At 38.5% G+C, this 15,104-nt stretch overlaps 1 protein-coding gene across 4 annotated transcripts in view; it reads left to right on the top strand.

Moving 5' to 3' along the window:
- Positions 1-13,026, top strand: part of htr1fa (5-hydroxytryptamine (serotonin) receptor 1Fa) — a 30,568-nt gene extending 17,542 nt beyond the window's left edge. For 2 of the 4 annotated variants that reach the window (XM_039817070.1, XM_039817072.1), the window contains exons 2-4: positions 9,058-9,179; positions 9,912-10,014; positions 10,449-13,026. In XM_039817070.1, the coding sequence (XP_039673004.1) occupies positions 10,450-11,670 (1,221 nt within the window). In that variant the 5' untranslated portion in view covers positions 9,058-9,179; positions 9,912-10,014; position 10,449 and the 3' untranslated portion in view covers positions 11,671-13,026. Of the gene's footprint in view, positions 1-8,666; positions 9,180-9,911; positions 10,015-10,448 lie in introns of those variants that run through there. The other 2 variants (XM_039817071.1, XM_039817073.1) reach the window with 2 other exon arrangements.
- The last annotated feature ends 2,078 nt before the right edge of the window (positions 13,027-15,104 follow it).

Raw genomic sequence — 15,104 nt, 5'->3', positions numbered from 1 at the left:
CAGTGCTAGTAGCCAAAGCAGCTCGACTTTCCATGATGCAGACGTGACAATGTGTGCACTGTGGGAAAAAAACAAAAAAACTTGACTGAGGTTCCACAGGTGATATTTTGACCTCATCATCAGATCAGAGATATTGAAACCGTCTAAGAAGTGCATGCATGCTAAAGTCCAAGGATGCATTTTAGATTTTTGTTAATATTTTTCAAATTATTTTATTGAAATTACAAATAAAATATGGGCCACCTTATATTTGTGCCATTTTTTCCACTAACCGTCTGTTCTATTTTCACTATTAATTTCCACCCAGACCATCTACAGTTACACATCTTTTATTTACACTCAGTTTAGACATTGTCTTATTTTGAAGGTAGGGTTCAAATACATAGCATGATTGACAGTTCCATGATTAAAATATTATTTGTATTACAGGTATTATTTTGTTGTCAGCTAAATCTGTAGCAAACATTTCAAGCATCAGCAATGTAACTTTCAGAATGAAGAATGTTGTTCCCGCTAAATAGCCTGATCCAAAATAACTAGCTGTTAGCAAATTACGTGCATACTCTAACATTTCTTTGGCATGCAACTATGTCATGGCAGGTGTATTGCTCAGGACCCAAGGAAGCAAAGTGTTGAGTGTAAAGTTGTTTGAATGAGTGGCAACAACGGGGGCCAAGCAATCGGCTTGTTCCGAACAGGGAAAGGGCAGCGTTGCTTGCAGTTCTTTTCAGCTGTAAGATCTGATTAACCTGCTTCCTCTGTGTGCTGCCAGCCCACCACTGAACAGCAGAGGGAAAAGGTTATCCGCTAGCTGGTGAACATACATTTGAGCAGGTATTTGTCTTTAGAGCTGGAGGGACCAAAACAGAACTAAAAGAAAGAGTTTAGAGTACCTCAGTACTCAGAGAGAATACCTCAGTATTCAGGTAGCCAGAAAACAGCTCCAAATGAATTTGTTTTCTTTATACATGTTGCCTTTAGGGGCTATTATAGGAAAGCATAACCTGTCATTTCATTGTTACGCAGATGATTTGCAAATCTATTTGCCTATGAAAGCTAATGACAGTGTTGCACTAAATTCCCTGCTTAGTTGTATCGCTGATATTAAGTTGTGGCTTTCAGAAAACTTTCTTAAATTGAATGAAGATAAAACGGAGTGTATTATTTTCAGTGCTTCAGCCACGCAAGATGGTCCAGCTTTGAATCTGGGAGCTCTGGCATCCTACACTAGGTCATCTGTCAAAAACTTGGGGGTTACTTTTGATTGCAGCATGAAATTTGACAAGCAGATCAGTAATGTTGTTAGAATGAGCTTTTTCCAGCTTTGTCTCCTGGCTAAAGTTAAGCCTTTCCTGAACAGGCATGATTTACAAGAAGAAGTATCGCATTATGGGACTCGATTCGGTTGCTGTATATGCTTTAATTGGTCTGAATCAGACCTCCATCTCACGTCTTCAACTTGTACAAAATGCTGCTGCTCGCTTTTTAACAAATACATCTAGACGTGCACATATTACTCCCGTTCTCCACACTCTACATTGGCTCCCTGTGCGTTTTAGAATAGATTTTAAGATTTTGTTGTTTGCTTTTAAGGCCTTAAATGGTCTGGCCCCGGAGTATTTGTCTGAAATATTAACTTTGCGGGAGCACAACCAGTCATTGCGTTCTTCAAATCAGCGAGTTTTAGAAGTGCCTAGGTCAAGGTATAAACGTTGGGGTGATCAGGCTTTTGCAGTTGCTGCCCCGAGACTCTTGAACAAGTTACCCCCTGATATTCGCACTATCACAGATGTAGCTCTTTTTAGGTCCAAACTCAAATCGTATCTGTTCCGTCTGGCCTTTAATACGTAGCAGTGGTGTGACAATTTCATTCTTTTGTTTCTGTGTAACCTTTTCTGATTTTACTGTTTTCTATGTTCATTCTTTCTTTTGTAGGACGTGTGTTTCTGATGTTAAGCACTTTGGATACCTGCTGGTTTTTGTAAAGTGCTATATAAATAAATTTTGATTGATTGACTGATGAATGAAAAGGTAAGGATGTGTGTAGGCATATTTTGCCAACGCATTATCCGAAACAACTTAATTAGCTAATAATGTCTGGCTGCTGTGCTATCTGGCAGTGTGGGTTGATGTTTCTCAGTGTTAAGGGGCCATTTTTGGCTGGTGATATTTTTGATATTTTCTTCTCTTCAGGAGTTTTCTAATATTGCGTCTTCTCCAGGGGAATAGCAATTTGAATTAATTAAGACCACATTTCTACTTGAACATGATCCTAACAGCTGTAACATTTGGGTACACTGTAAACCCAGATTTAGTTGTAATTCAACTTTTTAGTGGTCACTACTTATTCTTTCATGTTTTGTTAAAAGCCATATTCATTACTAAATTCAATTCAATTCAATTTTATTTATAGTATCAAATCATAACAAGAGTTATCTCAAGACACTTTACAGATATGTAAGAGAGTAGGTCTTGACCACACTCTATAATTTACAAAGACCCAAATGACATTAGTTGTTTGTAATAATGGATGTTAAAAAAAACTATTATTATTCTAATGTTTAGTAAAATATTCTTGTCAACCATATGCAGTTCACAGATCATATTACAGTAAGCAGAGATAACTAAGGATGTTAAGTTTCTGGATGGGAGGGGCGGGGTCATTTGAACTTTTCTGCCTTGAGCTGTTTTAATAATGTTCTGTTAATGTTTTTGGGGCGCATTACTGTTATCTGGGTTTTAGTTTTGTATGGTTGCTTTAGTTTTCATGTTTATCTACATTTATTGTTGCACCATGATCGAGACCTGGGTGGGGACTCATGGGGTCTGGGCAGTGATAAGGTGTTTCATAGGGTGGGCGATACTGGGAATTTTGGTATTGATCCGATACCAAGTAAAGACAGGGCTAAAGTCATCGATACCGATACTGACACTTTTTACTTGTAACGTCACGATCATTGAATCATTTTGTGATTTTGCCTTTAGTTAGTTGATTATGATTATGATAAAACACACGACAAAGATCCTTTCTTCTTTGGGGTTCTCCCCCCTCCTCCTCCTTCCTCAACTTTTTTTGCAGCTCAGAGTTCTCTCTCGGGTGAACTGCTTTAATGTGTTTATGCAAATTGGTGGTGTTACCACAGTGGCGAATTACTTTTTTGCACACATCACATGGGGCAGTGTCCGTATCAGCTGGAGTGAATAAACTCCACACAGCGCTTCTCTTTCTTTCCGCCATCATCACGGGCTTCTCTCACTGTTCTGACTCTCCGCTCTCAGAGCAGGGACGGGGAGGGGGCAGAGAGAGAGAGAGTTTCACCTTAGACAAAGAAGAAGAACTTAGATGGTTTAAGGCAATGGGTTTCCACGCAAATTTCTAGTAAAGTCAACTAATTTGGGTTAACAGCATATCAGACTATTAATTATATCAAACTACACACCTGCTGTGTTAAATATAAAAAAAAAATCTTTGAAGTAAATAGCACATGTGTCCGGCTCCTGTTTCAGCCTTCTGACAAGTTATTATTATTTTATTTTTTTGAAAACTCACATTTGTATCTCCAAATTATATCCAATTTGGCAATTTAACACTATTCCCATGCATAATGTATTAAATCATGCCCACCTGATTTAATATATTTACTATCTGATTTATACCGTGTTTATCCTAATTTGCATTGTGTGTTAAGGGCAAACCTATTCCTATTACACTGACCTTGTCTGTCACAGTTGTATTGGAGATTATTTTAATGATTCAATGATTTGTAATGTTGAAGAGTGGAGAATTAACCGACTAGTATTATGTTTGTGTGATTATTTAGCTGTACCTTGATTTAAAGACCCGTATGTATTGCTGTCTGTGACAAAGTAAAAAAGTGTTAAAACCTGTAGGGGCTGTAAACCGTAAGTCAGCCTGTTAATGGCGGGGGGTTTTGATGCAGCGCTTTCCAATTTAAGAGCGCAGATCAAACATACCACCAGTCATGCTGGCTTCAAAGGGACTCCATCAGTTAAAAGGGAATGCCTGCTTCATGAGTCTGAAATAAACTGTTGATGACAGACACCAGTAACAATTACCCAACTCAGTACACTGCTTTTAGCATGTATTGCTATAGTCACACTAAACTTGTATTGTTAATATGGAGCCAAAATCCCTGCTCGCTTGATAAAGGCTTGAGCGGAAGCTTTTTATAATTATGGAGAATGTCTAATCAGAGTGATTTTTCACATTATCTAATTGCTGTACCACATGCTGTATGTGTGCTTGCCAGTGAAATCACCAAAAGTATGATATATGAATAATTGAGGCATTCTCACCATCATCTGTTGACAGATAACTGTAAATTCTACCATGTTTTCCATCTAAATGCAAGAGCTTTTAATCCTAACCCCTAACCCTTTGTGAAGCGCGCTTCTGATTCTGACCTGGACTCAACTTACAGTTTTTTAAAGATTATTTTTTGGTGAAATTCATGTCTTTCAGTCAAGTCAAGTTTATTTAAATAGCACGTTTAAAAACAACCGGAGTCAAACAAAGTGCTTTGCAAGTTAAAGTGAACGGCACAACAATCGCGAGTGAAATAACATTGACAAAAAAAATTATGTAAAAAAAATAAAACTCAAATAAGAAGTCTCTCCACGTTTGAAAGAATTCATCCTCCTCTGTAAATGTGCTTTTTACTTTCTCCTTTCTTACTCACGCATGATGTGACAGCAGCAGAGCACTGAGGCAAGATTTCTTTATACAAGCTGAATGATCATACAGTACGTCACCAACTTCCCAGAAGCATTTCACGTCTTTCACGGTGTACATATTTGTAATGGCTGTCCTGTATTTTGCTTCATTGAACTAAGTCAGTTTAAGCTAATGCATGGATGTACTGTATATAAATCAGCCTTAGCCAAAAGTACAAAATAAGGAAATTCAAATCTATACTGCATTCACATCCCATGTTGAGTGTAGGGGCACACATTAAGCAACTTCACAAGAAATAGACGTACAGACCCACAGATGCTAACAAGAACCATTAGATCCTTTTCAGCACTGTGGAATACTGAAAGATGATTAAACGTCTCAGTCAGGGGTGATCACTAGCTTACCCAGTGGAGTGTGCGCCTCATGTAGGCCTTGTCGTCCCCCCTCTCTCTCACCTTATGTCTTTAACTCTATCCTGTCAATTGAAGACCATGAAGGCCTGGGAAATAAGCTTTAAAAAAAAGGGTTCTTTCAACACAAACATTACTAAACATCCTCCACTGAAAAATGTATTTTACTTATTGTTATTTCATTTGGATGTTTCACTGTACAGAATGATTTATGTGCAGACTTTGACACTAGAAGGCTGTTTTCACTTTTACCTGATGAAGGGGGAAAGTTTCTCCTTATTATGAGTCTAAGACGTGTAAGCATAAAGCAAGATTTTTATGACATCACAACTAGTTTGGCCAATCAATCATGGTCCAATATCTCGTATAACTAGAAGCCTCCAGTGCACATACACTGATGATGATGATTTTGAGAATCTTTACAGTTAAATACCAAATATTTACACACAGCACACCACAAAGTGCGAAAGATGAGGTAAAAATTACCATTCAATGTGATGCACTGAGGTGTCGTAAAACCATATCGTTCAAAACTAGAAATCATTGAAAAAGAATGTTAAATATGAAAACATTCAAATGTGTGCAGCATGCATCATAAGATCTGAACAATGAACATATATTGTGATATCAACCCTTTTGTGAAATGCAGGACAGTGAGTACACACATTAGCACTTAGCACATATGTATTGTCTTTTAGTCACTTGTCATTATAATCCCAAATACTAGTCACTAGTACTTTTTTTTTTATTAATACTTGATGTGGAGCTAGATTTTGCTAGTGGTCTCATCTGTAAAAATGTGATTAAAAATGAATAGCAGTTGAATGGGTAAAAAATATTAGGGCAAGGTTTAAGTACTCAGCCCTCTAATGAGCCTTTTACTTATTCAAATCCTCCCATGCCATTAACATTCCCAAAAAATACACTTTATTATGTTACTTTATCATGGCCATGTTTTTATGTAGGGTGTTTTTCTGTACCAGAATGGTAGAATTCATATTTACCTTCACTTATGTATTCCATTTCTTTCCACTTTAGTTTCAGGAGAAAACAAAAACAGTATTTCATGTTCTTAGAGGGAGCCCTTTGCGGTATTACTACCTGCCAACTTTGTCATTTACCTCCAAAACCAAATTAAATACACAGCAGATGAAAAATGATAAAGAGACAGACTGGCAAATGAATGAGAGTTGCTGTGCCGTCAGGTGCTGCAGTAAGTCATCTATTTTTCATCTTTCCAGAGGCTGTCAGTCAGCTTTTTCACAACTCTCCTCCTTAACAACTACACTTGGCACCTTGATGCCCTGCTTAGGCCAAACTGTTTGCGTTTCAGAGATTGTACTCCATGTGACGGCTGCATCTTCCCTTTTCTTGTGAGAGAGAGAGAGAGAGACAGAGAGAGAGACAGAGAGAGAGACAGAGAGAGAGACAGAGAGAGAGAGAGATATTGAATGTCGGGGGGTTGACATTCTTTTCGGTGACTGCAAACCTAGAGTAAAGTTGAGGTTTGTATGTGTGTGCATACAGTATATATATATATATATATATATATATATATATATATATATATATATATATGTCTGTGTGAGTTTACAGTGTATCTAAGGGTGCTTGCTTATGTGTTTGAGCTGTAAGCGAGTTGAGAATGAAATAAACTAATCTTTATATCTTCATGTCTGAATGTGGAGGAAATATTTGACACGTTTCTGCTTTGTCAGCCTCCTCATTATCTGCACAACCTTAATCTGTTACTTGTAGACTGCAGGAGCATCATCATGCAGTATTTCTGTAGCTTGATATTACAGTCCCATAATAACCAACTCAAATTGATTTTGAAAATTATTATTATTTGAGTGCTGAATAAATCTGCTAATATTGTAAAATCTACTGAACACTATCAGGGTTTACTGGTTCTTATCTCTTATCACCCTCTCCATAATCAGTAGATCATTAATGAAGGAAATAATGTGCTGTAGCAACACCATACAAAACAAACTTGAAAGTTACAATGTCATTTAACCCTTGTATGTTGTTCATATTTTAGTTACACAGCCAATGTTCCCGGGTCTGGTGAACCCACCATATTATTAGGCTTTTAAATCAATACAGCCATAACAATTTATGTAAAAATATTAACAGATGTTTACTTTAGCTCAATTACCAATGATATATACATCATTTATGGTTCATATTTGCCATTTACCCCTGTGAGATCACATTTATGATCATATGATCATTTTCGGTTTTTGTAAGAAAACATGGAAATTCAATTATAAAAAAGGTTAAAAAAAAAAATTATTCATTATTGGTGCTTATTTCTTAGAACTTAATCAGAACAGGTGAAAGAGCATGAAATGTAACAATTTTGTAACTTTGTGTGGGAATAGCAGGTGCAGAAAGACCTAGTTTCATAGCACCTACAATTAAATACACTCGGGTCCAGTAGACCCGAACACCTCATATGTAATAGTTATGTGTAGGGGGGGTGTACCGTGTGCAGTCGTTGAAAATAAGTTATTTTTTTATGTTCTTCACAGAAAATGAGCCAAGACCAATGAGTTTGAGTTAGAAGAAATAATAAACAGCATAGCTTTTCTTTTAGCAAACATTGAAAATGGGTCCCACACACCTGAACAACACACAAGGGTTAAAAACAATGTGACCATCAGTCAGTGAATGAAGCTGTTTTCCCTGTTTTACTGAATTCATGCAAGGGCACTGGGTTTTGTTCTGAACAAAGCAGAGAGCCGACTCACTCTGCCTCGCTGGAGCTTATCTTAAGATGGCCTTGAACAGAAAGCCTGTGTTTTAGAACTTTCAGAGACAAAAGCAGATGATTTTCTTTGTTGCACCTTATGACAGGCTGACACTGTTAAACCATACTGTCAATCTCCGCATATAGCCTACATACATGCATGCTCATACACACCCCCCGCTGAGCCCATACTGTCTATTTAAATATATGTTTGTGCAGTTTTTTCAGATGCAATGCTCAGAATATGTCAGTGCAGTGACATAGAGCACAACAGATGTGCAGCAGTAATTATCATCTATCTATCTGAGCAAAGTGATCTGCATATCAAGTACTGTTTATTTCCAAATTCATTCGAGGGTACTGTAAATGGCAAGGCGTGTATAATTGCATCACACTCAGAGGAAGAGAATTTTGTTGTCTTTAAAGACTTAAATTACAGGTATGAAAAGCAAATACTCTCTATTGGTCCACAACAATTTATTCTAGAATGGCTATGACACCATTTACATTTTGAAAGTATTTTGCAGTGTAGCATAGTGAACTGTGCCCGATGCTTCTCAGCAAAGAGCTTAATTAAAGTGTTTGGTGAGACTTCACTTTAGGAAATAATTTTCTTGCACCAACCCTGAAAATCAATTTGAAAACCTTTGCTAACAGGCCAGAGCTGCTGTTTTTTTTTAACACCATGCTCTGGCACCGTTAACAGTGAGCTAGACAAGTGTGTCAGGAAAAATATAAAGTAAACATAATTTGTAGTTAAAGAAATATAATGTAAAAACAGTGCTATGGTTCTTCAATAATATAAAGGGTTGTGTCAGTATGCTTTATAAACACTTTGTTTCATACAATAAAACCAACACACTAAGCAAAGAGCACCTAGGTGACTCAGTCTGGCTAAGGGATGGCCACTGCCCACACCTTGAATGAAGAAGGGAGACAATACTCACATGCCTCTGCACTGCTACTACACATTTATACTGTATAATGTGCTCAATATTGTAACGATGATGAGAATGATATACCATATACAGGGTTAGCTATGGTCCAAGAGTAAATACACATTTGTGCCTTTATATAGAAGCCTTTTTGTCAAAAAGTGGTTTTGAAAGTGTTCCTGGTAAATTATACTAGCTGACACTGCCATCTGTTAAGGTTAAGTGAACTGAAATCTCTCATCTCATTCCGTTGTCATGTAGCCTTGGCACCCTGCTCACCCACCCATCTACCCCCTGGACCTACTCTGGGAATCAAACAGTCTCAGGAGAGACCCGACAGTCAGAGTTTGGCTGCTTCTGCTCCATCGCCACATTAAGTAAAAGTACTGTACTTCTTGTTGTTTCTATAGCAACAGTTCCCACTCTATGTCTTCAGGACACTGTGCAAGGCGGAGAGTAAATAGGAGAGCTGCAGTGATAATAATACTAACAATCGTAGTGGCTGTTGTTAAATTATTAATCGACCAATATATTCCCCATATACAAAGAGTGATATTTTTGGATTGAAGCAGCTAACAGTCTGATGTTGTATGGCTTCAAATATAAGCCTAAGTACGTTCATGGAAATAATTCCAAAAATGTTATCTGACAAAGTTTCGTATTCTTATTAAGTTTGAAAAGCCTCTGAAACAGCATTAAGACTGTGATGTTATGAACTCAGGGTACTAATATTATTATGCAAGCCAATGAGCTATGTAAGATTGACCCTAATCGGAAGAGCAGAAGTCACATTGGTGAATACTCAATTGATCATCTTAAAATAAGAGCCACAGATTCAGAAAGTGGTTCACATGAATTGGAGAGTTGATTGAAATTCAAAAAAACATGCAAACATTAGCTTTTGAGAAAGCATTCACGATTTGTTCATCTGCTGTGTAGGTGTACTCGTCCTTGGCTTGTTTTTTTACTGTATTGCTTCTAAATCTTTTTTCTCTCTTCAATCTTACATCCCTATTCTCCTCTCTCTTTCTCTCTGTCTCTATCTCTTTCTCACTCTCTCTTTCTCATTCTCTCTCTCTTTCTTTCTCCCTCTCTCTCTCTCTCTCTCTTTCCAGGTGTTAATGAGTGACAGAGGTTATGTGATGGCCGAACTAGCAGGCAGGATAGATCCTGCTACACACTGAACCAACTGGATGCAACACATTAGAGCCTAGACAGGTAGGACTGGATTGCTGGAATTGGACTTTTTAGAGTTTTTGGAAAACTTTTGTGGGCAAGTTAAAATAAAGATTTTCAACCATTTAATGGTGTAAGGCCTTGGGCACAGTCTTTAAAGTGCATAATCTTCAAAAGCACATTCTGAGTGAAAACTTTCTTTTTATCCACTTTGGCATGTTTTATGTATGAAGTGCAGAAAGAAGAATAGTACAATTCTTGCAATCATTTTATAGTGCTAAAATGCTGAATGACTGATTAAATTACATGCCATATTATAACCAAATGAAATAACAACAATATACGCAGCAGTCAAAAAATTACAGATGCAAAATGATTTGTCATCTACTGAAAAAGGATTTTTTGAAAATACTTTTTCCCTAAGCTCCCTGCTCCCTTATGTCTAATGTGCAATTACCTTTCCATTCTGCTTGCAGAATGGATTTTCCCAGTTACACTGAAGGGGTGTTTGCCACAAACAGCAGTGGTAATTACTCACTGGAGACCACTAAACTCCCTCCCAGTAAGATCCTACTTTCGCTGACCCTGTCTGTACTGGCTATCCTGACTACATTCTTCAACTGCCTGGTGATCACAGCTATTGCAGTCACGCGCAAGTTGCACCACCCAGCCAACTACCTCATCTGCTCATTAGCAGTAACCGACCTGCTGGTGGCTGTGCTGGTCATGCCCTTCAGTATTATGTACATCCAGAAAGAGACCTGGCACATGGGCCAGGTGGTGTGTACCATCTGGTTGAGTGTGGATATCACCTGTTGCACATGCTCCATCCTGCACCTTGCTGCAATCGCCATCGACCGTTACAGAGCCATTACTGATGCAGTGGAGTACTCCCGCAAACGCACGGGAGCCAGGGCTGGGGCGATGGTGGCAGTAGTGTGGCTGTTGTCCATCCTCATCTCACTACCTCCTCTAATCTGGCGGCACTACAGCGGGGATGCAGAGCAGGAAGACCAGTGCATCATGATGCACCATCACATTACCTTTACTTTGTACTCCACCCTTGGAGCGTTCTACATCCCCCTGCTGCTCATACTCATCCTCTACTACAAAATCTATCGGGCCGCTCAGACCCTGTATATGCGCAGGGAGGCCAGCCGGGCCAGCCGTCACTCATGCATGACTAATGGGAGCATGATCCCATCATCCTACCCTGCTGGAGATGGTGATGGCGATGGGGGACCTCGAAGTCCAGAGCCCATAAGCCCACCAGAAAAGTCTTTCTCTGAACCCTCAACTGAGGAGCCTCCACGTGAACGAGTGCGTGTATCGGTAAAGGCTTTCCATTGCAAGTCACGCCGGCATGAGTCACGTAGTGAGTCACGTAGTGATTCACGTAGTGAATCACGTCGGAGCCAGTTTTACCAAGGACCACGGATCTCAGGCTCACGAGAGCGCAAAGCGGCATCAACGTTGGGGTTGATAATAGGGGCCTTTGTCATCTGTTGGTTGCCATTTTTTGTCAAGGAGGTGATTGTTAACACCTGCAGTTCTTGTAGTACTTCGATGGAGATGGCTGACTTTCTGACATGGTTGGGCTACCTCAACTCGCTAATCAACCCCCTCATCTACACCATCTTTAATGAAGACTTTAAAAAAGCTTTCCAAAGACTTGTTAGGTGCAGTCATTACCTCTGATGGTTACAATTGTGCATGATCATACCCATAAACCACCACACGTACACATGTAACTGGCCGGAGGTCAGAGAGTACTGACTGTATACTGACTAAATGTGCCTGAGAGACAATAAGGATTTGGCTCCCATCTCCACCAAACACTCCAACAGCCTAAATGGCACCAGCTCAGCAATGAGCTTTGAAGCAAAGTTCCATGTTGAAATCCAAGCCCTGCTATTAATAGAACAGCCTGAGATTTCCTTGATGTTAATTGGCGTGTTTGAAAGGACACTGACATGTTGGTTTTTAGAAAATAGGCCATCGCTGACCTTTGAGGTTTGGGTTCTGAGCATTAGGATCAGCCCCATTAAAGGAGCTTGAAATAGCTGACCATTACAGCTATTCCATCTAATGACCTCCCTTCTATCTACTCCAAGCTGCAGGCTAACGTGTAAAATACCACAGCATACCAAGTTGTGATTTCCTGTGGCCATTATATTATAGAGGGTGATATTTATCTGATTGACTGTTGAAGTGATTGTTAACAAAAATTGTTGAATGTGATTTGTCTTCAGCAAAACACTCCAACAGATATGAATTATACATTTGTAGATTGTTAAAGCTTTTTGTCTGGTAATGGCAATGTACTGGCTTAATTCATTTGAGAATCCGAAAGCAGGAAGTTATTGCCTGCCATTCATAAATTTCACAACGCTGAACTCAACATACCATGATATAAATGTTTAGGATAAACAGCTAAGAATGCCTTCAAGGTGAATTAAATGTTTTATGATCTAGGACCAAATCATACTATTAATAAAACATTAACCATTTTAAAATAAGATTTACTTGGGGACCAATAAAAACATTTAGCTTGTTTCAACTTTACAACAAAAGGTTAACTTTTGGAGAGGTCTTAAGGTATTGGGGTTACATGTTCTATAAGATACTGCCACTTTAATTGATGTTTTGCACAACATTTTATGTTTCTTTAACTTATGTAGTGGAGTATTTATTTATGCATCTATCCTGGAGCCATTAAACACCCCATCCCATCTCACTCCCACGCAATAGCCAGCATTAGGTCAATGAATGTGAGAACCACCGGTGCAGAAATCCTCATTACATTGATCCCACTCAAGTACTTGGAATATAACTACTATTTCTTTATTGCCTCCAAGAGGGCACACGATATGTTGATGGAAATATTGTGGATGAGTCATGTGTGAGGGTGTACTGTACGCCTGAGAGATAATACACAGTTTGTTATACACACACATACATCAGTGACAGTATGACCAGTATTTGTAAACTGTTTCTTTCTTTGTCTCTCTCTGTCTCAATAATAAATAATAAACAGCCCACATATGAATGATCTTCCCTGTTCTTCTGAGTTAATGATCATTTTCTGAGTGAAGATTTGGTACAGAATGTGTATGGAGAGAATGATAGCAGGAACAACATCAATTACAACAAACTGATAATCTTTATGTTTGAATGAACATTGATAGGATATATTGCAACCCCATATTTCAATCTTCTGACTGTTAATGTGAAGAGACCAGTTATTTTCCGTATTCTGATGTGATGGTGCCCCCTTGTGGATAGCAGAAAGACTGCAGACATTCCAGTTGCATCCCTCTCTCTTTCTCTCTCTTACATCAAACAAATGAAAGTAATTCAAAAAAAGACATAATTGTGCTGGTCCTCTCTGTCACATAGACTGTTTCATGGAAAATATATTATTATACAAGAAATATTCTAAAATATGTACTCACATTGGACAAGAAACTGAATGCCTTAATTCACTGTAGCCTATATGTGATAGTGAACCTTTACCATTGTATCTAGCCCTCCCATCATAGCCACTAGCCTTCAATAACACAGACATTCTTTTTTCCCCCTCTGTCTTGTCAAACTTATTGTTATGGGGATCATGTTCAAATCCCATTTTCTATTTTAAAAATGGAAAGAGGAAAGAAAAATGTCTCTTTTATTCCCACCTTTTCTCGCCAGTTTGAAGTTCCCAGTTCCACACACCATTGTTGTGGAGCTGATGCAGGCAGGAAAGTGGTTCCTTTGATACACATATGGTGGGGCCAGCCGCTTCTGTTTTACCTGTCGGTCGGTAGATTTGCTAAGGTAGGCTGTAGAAGTCCACACTATGTCTCCTTAATTAAGGCACCCTGTGCAGGAAACCTGTACAACTGGTGGGTGTCACTAGCAACTAGGACGAAAACAGGGACTTCACACTCTTCTCTTCTCCGGAACACACCACTGGCAGAAATAGAGTCCTAGGTCCTGGTTTTTGCCCCTGCACCACCTATTATCCAAACTGAAGTTTGCAATTTGTTTCAAAAGTTTAAAAAATAAAACGTATAGGTAGAGGGTATATGTGCATGTACACACAAGCTTGTGGAGTGCTTTCACAAACCCACTGAGCCCACATCTGTTATGAAAGGGGCTGCCTAGTCTCCATAGCACACATACAACAGCAGCAGCAGCAGCAGCAGCAGCAGCAGCATAGCTGTATGTAATGCAGGCATCAAGCATAAATGAGGATTGAACAGAATGCCTTTCCCTGAATCACCTAGGCAGGCCCTAAAAAAGTGGTTGATATTCTCAGAGGTAAAGATGTTTTGCCCCAGTTCCCTTCTCACTGACAGTAAACAACAGGAATACTTTTGTTCTTTACTGAAGTTGATGTTACCAGTATTATTTTTAATTAGCAATAGCAATTTAAGAGACATTATTTGGCTATAAAATAACTCCTTGGAGAGGGCTTTGAAAAGTTAAGGCAAGATGCCTCTTTCACAGAAGAATATGTAAAAGTAAGCTTTTATTTCTTCTTTATTGCCAGGTTTGTTGCCTTAAAATGTACACATTCTACTTAAACTTGAATTGACTAACTTGTTTTTAATTGATATACCAATTAGAGCCTGTAACACTCAAAACTGATTGTAAATTCTACTGAAAACACTTTTCTTATGCCTAAAATAATTTATAGGACAATACTAATCTGATGATTGTAAAATTACTTTCACAGACAGAAATTATGAAGATTAAGATATTTACAGTTTTTGTTCAAGTTTATATATCCAGCTCAAATCAATGGCATAATGTGACAATTTGACTTTTACCTCCTATTTACAGGGGCCAACATCAAGCTACATACACATATTTTAGCAGTGTGATTCTGACAATAGGCCCATTTCATTAGTCAAATAATATTATTTAAATCAGTATTTAATCTATAAGAGGCATTTAAAATGGTTGGAGATGATGGTTTGTTGGGTGTATTGTCAATAATCCAATAAACTTCACTAGTACGTTCCACTGAGCTGTGGAGATACTGTAGGTCTGGCAATGCGAGACGAGTTTGTCGTTACAGGGTTGCCAGGTTTGAAGTTTTTGTCGTGTGGGATAGGAGGATGCTACCTTACAAACCTGGCAAC

Source organism: Perca fluviatilis, chromosome 12 (assembly GCF_010015445.1).
Source record: "Perca fluviatilis chromosome 12, GENO_Pfluv_1.0, whole genome shotgun sequence".
Taxonomy (NCBI): Eukaryota; Metazoa; Chordata; class Actinopteri; order Perciformes; family Percidae; genus Perca; species Perca fluviatilis.
Note: the sequence above shows the minus strand (reverse complement) of the source record. Positions and strands in the feature narration are given on the sequence as shown.